General features: G+C 40.9%; 1 protein-coding gene across 1 annotated transcript; it reads right to left on the bottom strand.

The window, feature by feature from the left end:
* Positions 1-3056: 3056 nt before the first annotated feature.
* On the bottom strand, positions 3057-13611 carry LOC147891906 (ras-related protein RABF2b-like). Its single transcript, XM_087388143.1, has 7 exons — positions 13455-13611; positions 13165-13242; positions 12742-12909; positions 12395-12443; positions 5358-5431; positions 4722-4815; positions 3057-3560 (listed from the first exon to the last, which is right to left on the bottom strand). Exons 1-7 carry the CDS (start codon positions 13491-13493, stop codon positions 3463-3465), a joined length of 600 nt encoding a protein of 199 aa, XP_087244269.1. The 5' UTR covers positions 13494-13611; the 3' UTR covers positions 3057-3462.
* Positions 13612-16359: the final 2748 nt, after the last annotated feature.

Below are 16359 nucleotides of genomic sequence, written 5' to 3' on the forward strand. Positions count from 1 at the left end.
TTACATGGACCACTCCATAGACTCCAGATAAGAGACTATGCTATTCATTCTAGATGCAATGGTCTAGGTAAGAGAAAGGACCCACATCCTTAGTCTCTTATGTGGATAGATGCCCTATTTGGATGGCTATTCAATGGTATGGATGGGAGAAAGGACCAACATTCTCGTTTAACGCCTAGAGATCATTCAAGGACTTTCCTTTGCCAAGGAGACACATTACTACTCAAGGTCTTAGAGGCACTTATAACCACACTATGCAAATCAACACCACCATCTCTTGAAACCTAGTAAAAGCAACAATCTAGGCAAGGAGATAGGAAATTTTGGCAAGGAGATTAACTATATGCAAGCAAGGAGAGGGAGATGTATAATGTATCCATTCCTTGGGAGTTTTCTTTGGCACATGCATTGTTTGTTTCCTTTGGGATCAAGCAAGTGAGATAGCTCTTTACGACTCCAAGAGAATTGAAGACTAATCATACTATTAGTTCACGAACCGATTCAAGATGCCACACTTGACACCTGCAAGTTGTCTATGATTGAGGTCTATTGGTATATGAAGCCCCATCCTATTTTAGTCATGGAAACCCATGGCGCCTTTGATTTTGTGGTGGTTTCCCCCTTCAACATTTACCATGGAACCTAGGAGATTGAGGTAGATTGATGTGAAGCCGCATGGATGACTATATCATTTTTCAGATTCACAGTTAAGAATGCCAAGCCATCACATAAATCAATAATTTACAATGTTCATCTACTAGGAGAGCACATTGGAAGAGATTCCTATTATCATATTGAGCTTATCACCTTCCTTACATTGTTGTGTAGCCCTAACCTTGGTCAAGTGTGCATTTCTCACTAGTTATTTTCTCATTGAGAAAGGAGAGAATGCACACAATTCTTTTTCCCTTAACTAAAGGATACCTAAGTGTACGAGAGACTTTGGTTTTCCAAATAATACCAAGCTTGGTATAAGTCTTCTATGCTCAAGTTGACGATTTCTTGCCTTCATCCTTACTAGAGCCTTCATCCTAGCGTTGAACTCTTTTTGACCTGCTGCTAGGTAGCCGTAGTAAAGGTTCAACTCTGAGATGCCAAAAATAATTTCTAGCATTTCCAGATGTGTTTTTCTTGCAAATTTCATGATTGGTTGGTGTGTTGACTTTAAAGCATCTCTTTCAAATTTGGGTGTGCTTTTTTGGAAGTGCATTCATTCCCTCTCTCTCCTCTTTGATTTCTCTCACACTTTGGGCGAGCCTATTGAATACTATTCACCTTTTTCTCCCTCCCCCCCTCTCTCTCTCTTCTCCTCTCTTTCTCTCTTTTTCTTCTTCTCTCTCTTGGCACGCCACATGAATGAAATTCATCTTGTTATTCCATACTATAGGTTCTTGCTCTTTAACTTCTGCATATAGATATGCTTTATTAAGTTTACAAACTTGGTTATTCTACTCTTTTCATCAATACCTTTGACAATTAGCGAATTTAATCTTTCACTACCTTGTTGACAAAGATGATAGAATGATGATTTGCAAGGAGAGGTGAGAAAGATGTTGAGATCATCTCAAATGATCTCTAGAATTAAAGATGTTGAGTGGAGTAAAATTTAGCCATTTGCCCCAATTTTCACTACGATGCCTAATACTCAAAAGTAAGGTTGCTTTTGATAACTTTTTCCACCGAACCTTGTAGGTGGGCTTGTAGGTGGGCTTTGGCATGAAGCTAGAATGATTCAAACATTTGTCTATAATTTTTACGAAAGTCATCAACCTAGAATTGATGGAGAGTAGTGTTTTTTGTTTACCCCCTTGAAAAAGGAATGCCTAATTGGGCTGTCCTTCCACCCTCACCCTTGAGAAATGGTAGCTTAAAATGGGCAATTGCGCTCTAGATTTAATGGATAAAATTAGCCATAACTTCACAAAATGCTTATTTTGATGCATGTAACTTTGCAACAAACATGATAAATATCTAAGTCATGTCCAATTAAGATTTGTCGCTCAAAAGATGTGAGTTTTCAAAGTTCGGCAGTTTTCAACAATCAACCAATAGAGAAACCAAAATGGGAGATCAAATCCTTCTATGATATTCAATTCCGTGGGAATCCAGAGCTATGCTTTCCTATATCGTTCCTTCTATAGAATTCCAAGGATTTGTTTTATTTATCAAGAGGTAATATATGATAACTCCTAAAATAATATCACCCACTCTCCACAAAAAGAATAAAGATGGCATCCAAGGAAACAAAATGGTAAACCAAGTACAGCATCCAAGAGGCATGGAAAGCATGCAATAAGACAAGCTTCCCCTAATTGAAAAAACTGACAGTCTCTTTCACAGAAAATGGAGATCATATCATCCCCGTCCTAGTGCCAAGAATAGCATCAAGCAGGTCCAACTGCCTTCTTACTGGAAAAAGAGCCTGCTTAAGGGTCCCTAGTACTCCAAAAAATTATCCAAAAATAAACCACCAAGAGCCTAAAACATGATGTAAGGGGTGTACAGAAGTTGGAGGTGACCAGAGGTGCTTGGGAGGGTGAAGAGAGTTTTGAGGGGTGATCCATTTCCTAAAGGGGTTGACAGAGTAATCAAAACAACAAATGGCAAATTGATGCCCACGTGCAGGCAGAATGGGGCTGATTGACAAAGCACAAAAGGACCACCAATTTGACTGAACAATGAAAGCCAACGGCAAACAAGAAACAGATTTGTACAATAGTGAAATAAACAGATGGCAAACATGTGTATGATTGAGAAGCCGGTCACATTCTCAAACAGTGCAGAGGGAGGGAGGGAGTGATTTGGAGGCAGCAAGAGGTTGGAACCAGCAAGTAGGAGTCCAGATGGCAGGCAGGAGGAAGGCAGTTGAAGAAGCATGTGCCCATAGGGCTAACACCAACATAGCAACTCCACCCTTGTGTATTAATCCTATTTAATTATAAAGAGCCAAGTGTGACTATATGCCCAATTAAGCAGACCCCGCATATACCGATTATCATAACATGATTCAATTTATTGAGAAACTTGTTTTATTGGTTCTGTACAATGAAATGATTTTTTTGCAAACAAACATATCCCTTAACCAGAAAGCGTTACAATAGGTAACATGTACTGAAAGAAGCCATATATTACGATCCCTTTTTAACACTTTTCTTATTCTACAAATTACGTCGAGGTTTCTCTCAAAAGAATGATATAAAGAGATTCGACCACCAGCCAAATACCTTCAGGAGGACAGAAAAACTTCAGATTGAGGCTAAGTCGATTATTCCCTTTCTACAACCAAGCTTTCGTTCCTCATCTGCCACTTAAGACTCACAAATGAGGTGGTCAACCTTGGGTATAGATGAAGGTGTACAACAGAATCTTCCCTTCCCCCCTCAGAAGGTGGCTGCACAGTTGCGGAAAAGTATACATATAAGTACTTGACAGTATTGAGTTCACATCACTTTAGTTGCTCTATCAGCAACATGAACTCTTTGCCACTCTGCCAGTTGGCCTGTCATTAAGCAACATTCCACTTGGAGGTTGTACAGGTTGAGCTTTTGGTAGTTTCCTTGCTGCATCATGAAGCAAATAACAGAAAGCATTAATAATTTATACATCAGTAATTAGTTCTCTTTAAACACTAGCAACTGATCTCCCGCCTCTCCAAACGATAACCATTGGCAACCGACATTATCTTTGCAATATCGAAGGCAATCCTAGTGCCTCAACTAATGTTAAGGCTATCTCCTTCCTTGAAACTCACAGAGAAAACGATAAAAACAGTCATCTGTAGAAACTGCTGCTGTCAGTCTCATGTAGCTGACTTCAGAATATTGGATTCACAAAACTTCAAACCATAACGATGAGGATCAATGTCATCCTCATTCAGACTATATGAAAGGGCAGCAACAAATTGGTAGAAAGAGGTAATACAGATTTAGCTCATCCTGCACTGTAGGTGCACAAAAACTCAATATCTGGTCCCAACTTAGCAGAGTAAACTTGAAACAAAACATATATGATAATATGAACCCACCGGCATTTACTCTGTCATCTCTTGGGGGGGGGCAAACTGATTTGCCTTGGACCAATAAGTGAATCCTCAGCTTAAATTCATCAACACTTCCAAAAGAAACATTTATGAACAAAACAACAACTAGGAGTCAAGAACAAGAGAAAAGCAATTTACTGTTGTTTGGTGGACTTCAAGAACGCCCTGACACAGTACCGTGAAAAAAGGATTGTGCAACTGTAATTGTGGCATTCAGAGAAGCCACGCTCACTGTACGAGAAGGTCCTCGTAGGTCAAACTCTAAGGAGAAGATATCTATAGAATCTTCCCAACACCACTTGGCTGGAAAAGCTACCTCAGAAAAATGCATGACATCTTGAAGGAAAAACAGAAAACAACATAGAAACAGTTTGGTCACACAGGGAAAGCCTGACAAAGGCGATGATACCCTGGAAAGGCTAGCTTCTCAGTGTAGGTCACCATTTCATGAATCATGATGCAGGGGCTGGTCATCCTCAGGGCTCAACAATTAGGGGGGAAATATGTAAGTAAAGGTAGGCCCCTCGGATGCACTTGCTTGATGCAAGGGCAAGGAATGCAATTCTGGGGAGCAGTCAGGCTGTTCTGTAAGGAACACATGGAAAGGACCTCACTCCAAAATAGTTAGAAGACTGTGGGAAGCACTCCCTGTTTCAAAAATATGAAATAAATCATTGCATACCAATTTCATAAAACAGTTCATTGACGTTTTGTGCACTTTTTGCTGAGGTCTCCATGAAAAACAGCCCATTTTCATCGGCATAAGTTTGCGCTTCCTGTCAAGTCAGAAATACCTGGTCAGAAACCTGCTTCAAGGACAGTCTCTCATCAAAGAAAATATTTCGGATCAATCCACCATGGCATAAGAACAGAATGTAATCTGTAAGAATAGATAACAATGGTCTCCGTCATGTCCCCAAGATAACTTTATTTGTAATTAACTTTTTTTAGTTTTTTCCATTTTGACAGGGAAAGGCGCTGCTAATATAAGAATAGGCTTCCCATGGCAAGAAACGTACAGAAAAAGAATATAGAATACAATTCTCCATTGCAGCACTTGAAATTCTATTCATCTGTTTATTCTAACTTGATGGCATCTATCATCTTGGCATTAGGCACATGGCAGGGGAAAATATATAATGCCTTGAAACAGGAGAATTTTAAAGCAAATCCAAATGACAGGTTTGTCAAATAGTTAAACCATTTAAGAAACAATATTCAGAAAGGAATTAAACAGCAAAACCAGGTAAAAGACAAAATTTGAGACAAAAAAGTAGCATTTCAAGTCCCTTCAGTAGCAAACAGTGAGACATTTTACCTCTGATTCGACTTTCCTCTTTGAGGCTAAATCCGATTTGTTCCCTGCGAGTGCCATCACAAGATTCGTATTCCCTGCAAACAAAGATGTAAGCCTTAACTTTTCTGATGTTGCCTGTAATAATACGCTGGTCACATGTCGATTCTATTCTGACCGTACCCATACTACTTCAAGTCTTCCTGATCCTCACCCAAAAAGATAAATTGAACTACTCAAAACCATTAGCCACTTTGAACACATAAAGGAAACTCGATATGTAGTCTGCTTTACAGAAAATCAATATGATTCATCATTTTGAAAAAAGAACCCGTTACGAACAATAGAGTGTTTATGTTAATCAAAAGCCCAGGTTTCTAAATTGACATTAAAAAGAATAAAGCTTGGCTATTCAAGAGCTCTCTTGCAAGGCTTCAAACGTCATATTTTGTCATGCATAACCTGATTACATCATGCACAACCCGGCTTGAGTCATCAGCAACCAAAGTAGATGCAGGTCACACACATAAAGCCATGCCCACTTTAGTATTCATACGTATGTTCATTTTAGTACAAGATTCATCTCTACGCTTCTGGATTTCACTTCATAGACTCAGTCATCAGGAAGGCTGGCACCAGAGAGGGATGCAATCCTCCAATCTCATGCATGTCTCAAAGATACCAATCCTATAAGCTTGGCAAGAAACCACATCCCAGATCAATAAGTTCGTTCAAAACTAGATCAGACCATTACTTCACTTGTAAAAAGTTGTAGACAATCACATCAAATTTAAACCCTTACTTCAGTCTGTCAGGCAAGAATAACGGGACACTTAACATAACTCAGAAAAACAACAAAAACTGTTGAAGATATATAAGTATCTCATGCATTGCAGGCATAGATCCTTATGTAAACATATCCTCACACACATACAACACATGCTCGACAGAACACACGCATGCACACCAAATCCCCCAGCATATCTACACAAATATCTTACTAGCTTCTGTCAGGACTGAAGGCAGATCCATTTTGGAGCATTATCCACAAAGAATTGAGGTAATACAGTCAGATCTAATCTTTGAACTTTGCATAAGAAATGCTGGTTACTCGGCTGTCACGTTTGGAGACCAATCAAATATATATATATATATATACCTTTGTAAGACTAGAATATGTCCAATCATACAAATTTAGATTTTTTGTTCTTCTAAAGACCAAAAATCTACACAGAAAATAAAAGAGAAAACGAAAGAGAAGAAAGAATAGAGGTAAACAAAAACTTTAATGAAAACAAAAGGAAGACATACTTAGCAAGCAAAGCAACACTTATATAGTCATCAGTGCCCAAGCATAAGCAGCTATACTGGGTTTCTAAAGACCCGCGGAGTCTCTTGGGCAAACCCAGTGCTTACTAAAATACGTCCAAAAAAAAGAGAGAGAGAAAGAAAACAAGATATAAAGAAGAAAGGAAGAAGGTGACTGAGCAAAACTAAAGAAGCTGTTGGGGTAAAGGCACTTTGCCACCCTTTAAAAGTTATGACCCCTATGACTGTCTTAAGACAGTCATAGGGTGAATCCCTAATCCTAATAAAACTCTTGAGTTTGTGGTGTGGCTCAACACAATATACACACTCACACTTCTTGTGTCTCCCTCTCTCTGTCTCCATTGTTCCACTCCCTCTCTCTTTCCCTCACAAGTGGTATCAGAGCCTCTACCTCTCCCTCTCATTTCGGTCTACCCCTCCTCTCTACCCTTCCTCTCCCCTCGGGCCTCATGCCCTCAGCAGCGAGCAGGCGCGGCAGCAGCGAGCAGGGCAGCAGAGCGCGCGCGCAGCGCGCAGGAGCAGCCGTGCGCAGCAGGTCGCGCGCGGGCAGCTATAGCTGCAGCAGCAGCTAGCTGCTGCTAGCTGCTACCCGCTACCCGGCGGCCGCAGCCTACCAGGCGGGCGCAGCCAGCGCGCGCAGTGCGCAGTACCGGCCGCGCGCAACCAGGCTGCACAGGCAGCCGCACCGGAGTGACCAGCCGTACCGGCTGTACAGAAGCCGTACAGGCAGCCGTACTGTACCAATACGGACGCCGCAACAGGCAGGTACAGGCAGGTACAGAAATTTCGAAAATTTTTTTGGGGATCCGTGCCCTCGCAGGTACAGGGTACAGCAGGTACCCTGCGCAGGTACAGAAGGTACAGCAGGCACAGATTTTCTTTAATCCGACACAAATGCCCGGTTTGGGTTGAAGTTGTCGATTTCCCACAATGTATGGCCTCACTCTTGCCTAAAATTGCAGCATCTTTAGGTAAAGTGGTCTGCCCACCACGGCCAAATGGCAACTTGAACAGATTTTGCATTCTCTGGAATCCTGATAATCCCACACCAGACTCTTATTCAGTCACGGTGAATAATGTGCACATGGGAAGTGCTTTTTATAAACTCAAATGGGGATTATTTGCAGGGGCTTGTTTTGAGTGCAAAAAATTTGGACACATGGCTCCACAGTGTCCAATGAATCAGCATAAAATGCCTCATACCACTTTGCCGGTTCACATGCCTACTAAGGATGCTCCTCCTTCAGTTGCAAATAAAAACAAAGGCAGTAGACAGCTTTCTGGAAGTCAAGATAAAGGCAAAGCTCCAGTGGTTTCCAATGGGAATATCTTTTCACATTCACCTCCTGCTATTCAACCCTTGACCAAAGGACAAAAACCTCCAACTAATGGATGGCAAAGTCCAAGAAAAGTTATTTCTGCTCGAAGAATTCCACCCCCCCGCACTTGGAATGGTGCATCTTCTAGTGGAAATACCCCAGAGATAAATACAGGAATTGGGATTACATGGGCTGCAGTAACAGCGAGCAGAACACTCTTCCCTGAAGAAGAGGTTGCTGCTTTGCTGTCTACTCCTCATGTGGCTACTTCTTCTCAGGGGCGAGGCCTTGACCCTAAGATAGAAATGCAAGGCTGACCTCATAAATTTTGCTGCTGTACATAGTTGTTATATTACTATAAATATCTGTAAATATGACTGCTCATATCAAATGTTTTACACTCAATGTCCAAGGGATGTGTGACAGTAGGAAATGGAAATCTGTGTGGCTGTACATCAATAGATTTCAGCCTGACATAGTGGCATTACGAGAACACAACCAACATGTCTATGCAGGAAAGACAGGACACTACTGTGGTTATGATATTTTCTATGCTGGGGAGCACTCTTTCTCAGGGGTAGTCCTTCTGATCAAACATGAGCTTCAACCAGTTATTGCTTTAAATGACAACAAAGGCAAATGGCTTGTTCTCCAATGCATTATTCGAGGAGAGGTGTTTGAATTTGCTTGTGTTTATGCACCTCAGTCCTCTAGAGAAAGAACTGCAATTTGGGATGCCATGCAACAATATCCATGGAGATATCATGCCTACATATGTGGGGATTTCAATAATGCTCCAAAACAGGGTGACAACACCTCCAGACATGACCATATGTTAACTCCTGACAGGCATGCATGGTCTCAATTACTATTGCATCTGGATTTGGTTGACATTTGGAAGGCATTGCAGCCTGTGTCACCGGGCTACACATTTCAACATAATGCCCTTTCTTCTTATCAGGCACGTCTAGATCGATGGTATAGTGTAGCTCCACAACAAAATGGGGATTTTACATGCAAAATGTGGATTGACTATGCCTTTGTGCATTCAGACCATGCACCTCTATGGTTACGGTTATCCTTTCATGATATGCCAGATGATAGATTGCCACAAAGGAGACATCTAATCATAAACAATAGCTATTTGCAACATGCTGATTTCAAGGCAATGGTTACTGAGGCATCTCATTGTCTGTCCTCTAGCAGCCATATTCATATTGATGATGCCTGGGATTCTTTTATTTCCAAAATGCAAGTTGTGATTAGAGCTTATGGCAAGTCTTACATGAAGACTCTGAGGGAAACCATTGCTCAGGCCAAATCTACTTGTCAAGACCTCACTGAACTCAGCCATCATCATTCGTTGTCCATGCATAAGCAAACAACACTATGCCAGGCCAGTCATTGTCTTAAACTAAATGATCACAGGAAACTGGCCAAATGGGAGACTAGAGCAAGACAAAGAGCCTTTGCAGATAAAGGTTACTCTTCCAAAGAATTTTTCAAAAGTTTGCATCAGAGGAGACTCAAAACAGAGATTTGCAGGGTACTTATGCCTGATGGATCATGGACCACTTCACGATCACAGCTTGCTTCTGACCTATCACTCTTATGCCCGTCATTTACAAAGTCACTACCAAAATGATTGTTGATCGGCTAAAGGGGTTTTTACATGATGGTTTGCATCCTGCCCAATATGGCTTTGTCCCGCGTAGGCATATCACAGATAACATTGCTAATGCTTATGTTGGAATTGAATATGCCAAATACACGCAGCAAGATGTTTAGTTATTGCAAGTTGATATTGCCAAAGCCTTTGATACTGTTCAGTGGGATTTTATTTCATTAACTATGCACGCATTGGGATTTGGCACCAAAATGCAGCAACTCATCACTTGGCTATATCAAGATAGTAAAGCTGCCTGCATACTTTTAGGGGATATTTCTCCATCCTGGACTCTTGGTTGTTTTGTCAGGCAAGGATGTCCCCTAAGTGCTTTACTTTTTGCCATAGCCACTCATCCACTGCTTCAATATCTGGACCACCTCTTGGACACTGACCAGTTGCACGGTTTGAAGATTCTTAGCAGTCATAGCATGATCGCTCAGGCATATGCTAATGATTCATTCTTTACTCCAAAAAATACTCGCGCTGATCTGTCCATGATTATGCAGGCTCTTTCTACATATGGATTGGCTGCTGGTCTTCGGGTAAATTTTCAGAAATCAAAATTGTTGCCGTTGCATGCACAGGAATGGCACAGCCTTATGTGGCCTGGGGAAATTGTCCCCGCTTCTCAATTCATTCGGCCACTCGGTTATCCTCTAGGTTGGGGACTCACCCGTTCCCAACAAACTGATTGGATGCTAACAAAGTTAAGGGCAACACTTGAATATTGGAAGCTTGCAACTTGACCATTACATGTTCGTTTGCGAATTACACAATCCATTTTGATAGCATACATACAATTTTATCTGCCTCTCACTATGTTCACTAAGGCAGATCTGGTTTCCTTTATGTCAGCTATCATGGAAATTTTCTGGTGTTCAAAAAATGGCAAGAAAAGTCTCAGATTACTCTTTATGTATCGTCTCTATTCTCCAAAGATGCACGGGGGTCTGAACATTCTCAATATTCAAATGCATTTACTTGCTCACAGAGGAAAAATGATGATACAGTTTATGCAAGGAGATCAGCCTTGGGCTTTCATGATCCGCTCTCTCTTATTACATATTCATACCTCTGCCTTTGGGCATTGGCAGCCTACTCAGTGGGATTTCTTATTTGGCTCTATCCAAGGCAAGATCAAAGGCTGCCCTTTTGTCTCTCGTCTGCTTCTTGATTGGAAACATATCTTATCCCACTTGGAATGGCATGGCAGAGATTCTCTGTCGGGAAACTCTTTGAGGCCTGAGAATATTTTTTTGTCTAAAGTATTCCACCCTCCTTTGGCCATACAAGAACCCACACGTTCTTATTTTCTCTCCTTCAAAAGCATTTCATCTGTGGCGAATGTACGTCAAGATGATGGCACAATTTTATCCTTTTCTATGACTGCTAGCAAATACGGCTTGGGAGCTCATTATCGTCCTTTATAGCATAGCATTTCAGCAATGCTTCAACCATACTTGCCGGTACCTCGTTTAGAACTTCAGAATAGGCTTGAGGATTGGATTTTACGCTCTTCTTCCTCATACGCCCATCCCTTAAAGCTCTCACATATCACAGTGTCATCTCTATATAAAGTATTATTACCTCCGCCTTGGATTTCTCACAGAGCAAATACTGTTTGGCATATGGATCGCCCAATGAAGTGGTGGAGAAAAAGACTGCGTCTCCTTTGGCATTACAAAGTCCCTCTTCGATAACAGCTTTTCCTTTGGCTTCAATATCAGCTTTTCCTTTGGCGAGTTCTCCTTGGCATTTTTCCATCCGGCCAGTTAACTCGCACATAGACATATTCCGCTATTTATCACAGATGCCAACACTCTACTGAATCTATGCTTCACAATTTTTGGTTATGTCCCCATACTTGTGATTTCATCGCTCTCATCCGACAGAGGCTTCGAGCGAGATTTCCTACTGTTACTTTTGGCAGATTTTTCTCATTGTTTGGATTTCATCCACCGAGATAGGGTTTTGACCCTATGGACTTTATGGATGGACAGAAATCATAGAGTCTTTGGTGATCCACTATTTTCATCCTTTCTTTTTTTCAAATGATCTCTGCAACAATCATTCTATGATTGTGTTCAGACTCGTTTGATTGATCAGGATGTGTATACAACTTATACTGAGATCTTTAGTTGAGTAGTAGTTACTTCATTTTTGAAGTAACAATGAATGTAATTATTTTACTGCAATAAAAGATTTCTTCCCACAAAAAAAAAAGTGAGAGAGAGAGAGAGAGAGAGAGGGGGGGGGGGGGGGGGGGCCAAGAAAGAAGAACTCAAAATTGAAAAAGAAAGCTACTTTGTAAGCCATGTAACGCTAGAGTTCTCATCACTATCCAACCATAAGCTGTAAACAGGCATAAGGTTTCAATCAGTATCAAATGGAGCACAGTACTGAAGCCGCCACTTTTTATACAGAGAAACAATGGACCACACCTCTCAAAATTGAGTTTGCATGAACGTCACATTTCCGCAGTTGAGGACAAAGGCCGAACTGTTCCTTTACCCAATGCCTTCCTATCCTAACACGAAAAGACTGTGCCTACAGAGTTGAAAATAGGTCAACTAAAAATCCAGCTGACTGTTCATAAGACAATGCGGGACATACATAGACTTGTAATGATAGCAAGCACATGATCTTTTATTGTCAATCTGGACAGACACCTGTTTGACAATAAATAAAGCAATGAGCTCATCTAATGTCAAAACTGCAAGCACAATATGAAGCAATAGGATCACCTTGCCTTTGTAGCTCTTGTACCCACTTCTTTGCCCGACTGAAGGAATCCTGCACACACACACAACTTCAATACATTCTCTCTCTTATTTTAACATTAACTGTGAACCCTAACAGTTAAAGACACTTCTCCGAGCATCTCTATGGAACGAGAATTCACCATCAAGCAAGCTTTGGCCAAAATACCGATTGCACAATGCACATTGAAGCTATGTATACAACTAACAGCCGAGAAGCTTGTTATACAAGAGGTGAACAGGCATGCCAACTAAGCTGTGAACATGTTTGAATAAGACTTGAAAGGCTAAATTTAGATATAACTTGAAATAGCTTTCCTGTAGCTACTTACAGTATTTGTAATATCATAAACAATAATTGCTGCAGCAGCTCCTCGATAATACATGGGAGCCAAACTATGATACCTTTCTTGTCCTGCTGTATCCCAGATTTCAAATTTCACTGTGGTATCATTGACAGCCAATGTCTGAGAGAAAAATGCTGCCCCAATTGTTGACTCCTGCGATCCCAAAAGTGAAACGCAGAGCCTGTCAACCTCCAACACTAAAAATGTACGTGTAGAACTTTACCATTGTGGCAAGGGTTTTCACACTTGGGACGCCTCATTGAAGAAGCGTTGAGAAAATATGCAGGATAGATTTACACTCAGACCAGCCAGAAACATTGGACGAAGCACAGCCTTTGGTCCATCCCATTTACGGTTTTTCTCGTCTTAGAGAGGCAATTGGAGCCACGAACGAAGCGAGAATTTTACCTGGTAATCGTGAAACTGGCCTTTGACAAAACGCAAGACTAAGCTCGATTTGCCGGCTCCCATGTCGCCCAGAAGAACCTGTTCGAGGACAAAAGAAAAAACTGAGGAACGAGGCAGCCTACGAACTATGATGAAACTCCCAGAGACACGGATCTGAGGTTAGACGACGAAAGCGAGAAGATGAGAGAACATCTAGAATTTTAAAAGATCCAGCGGGCGGATGAGGGGAAAAACGAGATTAAAGCTTTCCGAGCGAGGAATTTGAAGCAAAGAATTGAAGACGTGAATACCAGTTTGGCTTGCATGTTGCTGGTGCCGGTAGTGGCCATTCCTAGGGCAGCGATGGGGGCTGCAAAAATGAGCACGGGAAAGGGCCAAAATTCAGACAGGTAGCAAACGCATTACGTATGTACACCTTGCGTGTATTTATGGTGTGCTTTGTCCTGTTGCCAGAAAGACTGGTCACACGTAAAACGCTCACTAATAATTGGCCCAAGCGTGCTTACCTGCGGAGTTCTCATAGGATCCCCTGTATTAGCGCTCATGTGACAGCACCAGATCGTGCATGTCCGTGCGTGCAATGGGACTGCAAAAATTAGCAAGGGAAAGGGCAACAATTGGATAGGCAGCGACAACATGCAAACCTTGTGTGTATTTATCATGTGCTTATCTTGTTGAGAAACGGACTGGCCACAGACAAAACGCTCTCAGTTTCACCAACCTTAAGGGTGGGACCAAAAAACAATAGAATCAATAATACACCACACCACATCATGTTGCTTTAGTTGTGCCTATAAAACCGTGCTTTGGTATGCACGACTCAAACACCTACATTGTCTTGACTCAATGTCACTCAAACGCCGACATTGACTTGACTGCTCCACACTTTAGTGTACACTACTCAAATGCCTACATTGACTTGACCCAACCTCACTCAAGCCCTCAGTCTATGATCCAAAGTGTTCATTCATGCCTACGCAACATTAAACTTTACTTCATCTTAACATGAGGTAGCATTTGCAATTGTCTTCCCATTGGCTTCCATTCAATGGTTTTAGATTACAACTAGCATATTATTGTGTGATTTCTATGCCTTTTGGCTTCATAAGGCACACTCAACATTTTTTGCATTTGTTTGCTTTTATATAGTAGTCAAAACTTGGGTGTGACCTAGTGTGGCTTAGAATGTGGTACAAATTATGAACTTAATGGAAGGGAGGACTATACTTATATGGAGGTAATAAATGAGGCACTAGAACTATGCCAATCCTTGTTGTTGCATAACCATATGTAATACACGTATGAATCCTAGATGAAACAATACGATAAAACAAAATTGCAATTCCTTTATAAGAAGTCTAAAGCTATTTTGTGCGTGTGTGTGTGTGTTTAGATTAAAAAGTCCCATCCATAATTGAGCCATACAATTAATTCCATCAATTGGATAAAAAGTTAAAAAAGAGAAACATATAAGGAAAAAATGTTTAACACATGTAAGTTGAAAAATGCAACTAGAGTTTGCAAAAATTTCGATCAAAATTAAGAATTTTTAATAATATTGAGTTTGACAAATATAATATTGAAAAAAGATGGTGAATCCTCAGGCAGCAGCCGAGGTCGAGGTCCACTTATCTGCTACCATCCAAACAAACTAGGTGTTAGAACATCATAGTTACGTTTGGGTAGGCAGGTAACGCCTATTTTCCCCGGCTTGTTATCGCTTTACCTAGGAATATAGACAACCATATGGATTCTTAGATAATTAAAAAAACAATTTAGCCACAAGTGAAGTTTAAGTCACAAGTGGAGTAAGGAGTGAATGAGTGCATGGGTTAAGAAGGGATTAGAGGAGGTATGGGACGATTAGTGGGCTTGGTATGTGGGGTGGTTAAAAAGAAAGTGTAAAGGGAAGATTTCACAGGGGTACATAAAAGAATAATTCATAGTTAGGAAAGCATTCATGTGTGTGTGTGTGTGTGTGTGTAAAGAAACAAGTATCTGTGTGTGAGATACATTTACTAATCAAATTTATTTGTATGTGTGTGTGTGTCCCACCCCCAATCCAGAGGGTAAGACCACATGGCGGGGAATAAGCCCACCATGTGGAACTTACTCCCCACCTATTGATAATAAGTAAATAAAATTGGATGTGTATGATAAGTGTCAAAATAAATGCCAATAATACATGCGTAAACCACTTATGCAATATAGATATAAAAGTTAGTAAAAAATAAGGTGGATCACAACATGACTAGGGATTATCCATGCTAAAGAATTATCCAATGGATGTGAATTAACTGCATGGCACTAGCCCGCCAAAGGCTAGTTGGGAAATCAAAGTGTGTGTTTAGATTAAAAGGTCCCATCAATAATTGAGCCATACAATTAATTCCATCAATTGGATAAAAAGTTAACAAAGAGAAACATATAAGGAAAAAATGTTTGAGACATCTAAGTTGAAAAATGCAACTAGAGTTTGCAAAAATTTTGATCAAAATTAAGAATTTTTAATAATATTAAGTTTGACAAATATAATTTTGAAAAAAGATATCGAATCCTCAGGCAGTCCAGGTTCCGAGGTCGGGGTCCACTTACCTGCCACCATCCAAACAAACTAGGTGTTAGACATCATAGTTACGTTTGGGTAGATAGGTTGCCTGTTTTCCCCGGCTTGTTATCACTTTACCTAGGAATATAGACAACCATATGGATTCATGAAAGATCGGATTCCGTGCTAGCTAAATATAGCACTCATGGAATCACTATGCAATGTCGATACACCTGTATGAATCCCCAAATCTCCCACTAGCCGATCAAGCCATATAGCCTCTTACAACCCTTTGTGGCTGCAACATACTCAGCCTTTGTGGTAGACAAAGCAACACACTTTTGTGCACAAGACATCCATGACACTGCACCAGCTGCAAAGGTGAACACATAACTAGAAGTGCATCTCCGGCTATCCACATGCCCTGCAGACAATGCTTACAGGATTCAAAGTCAGAAAAACTCAAATGCAGTACATAACCCAAATGGCATAAGAGTTTAATTCCATTCTGACTCATGTGCGCCAACTAGCAATGCCACGAAGAAGTACTTGGCTGCTTAGTTATTCCAACAACATGATCAGACACCCCTAATACATGTAAGGGATTAAATGTCCCACACTTGGCACCCCCTGCCAAAACCATAGAG

The sequence above is a fragment of the Dipteris shenzhenensis genome, chromosome 17 (genome assembly GCF_047967505.1).
Source record: "Dipteris shenzhenensis isolate YYH24624 ecotype China chromosome 17, Dip_SZ_1.0, whole genome shotgun sequence".
Classification (NCBI taxonomy): Eukaryota; Viridiplantae; Streptophyta; class Polypodiopsida; order Gleicheniales; family Dipteridaceae; genus Dipteris; species Dipteris shenzhenensis.

What these genes read in the sequence shown, in the direction of transcription:
- LOC147891906 (XM_087388143.1), bottom strand. Translation starts at nt 13,493, where the DNA reads ATGGCCACTACCGGCACCAGCAACATGCAAGCCAAACTG. An exon ending in GCCAGTTTCACGATTACCAG is followed by an intron (nt 12,910 to 13,164) that starts GTAAAATTCTCG and finishes TTGGGATCGCAG; the next exon opens with GAGTCAACAATTGGGGCAGC. An exon ending in ACAAGAGCTACAAAGGCAAG is followed by an intron (nt 5,432 to 12,394) that starts GTGATCCTATTG and finishes CTTTGTTTGCAG; the next exon opens with GGAATACGAATCTTGTGATG.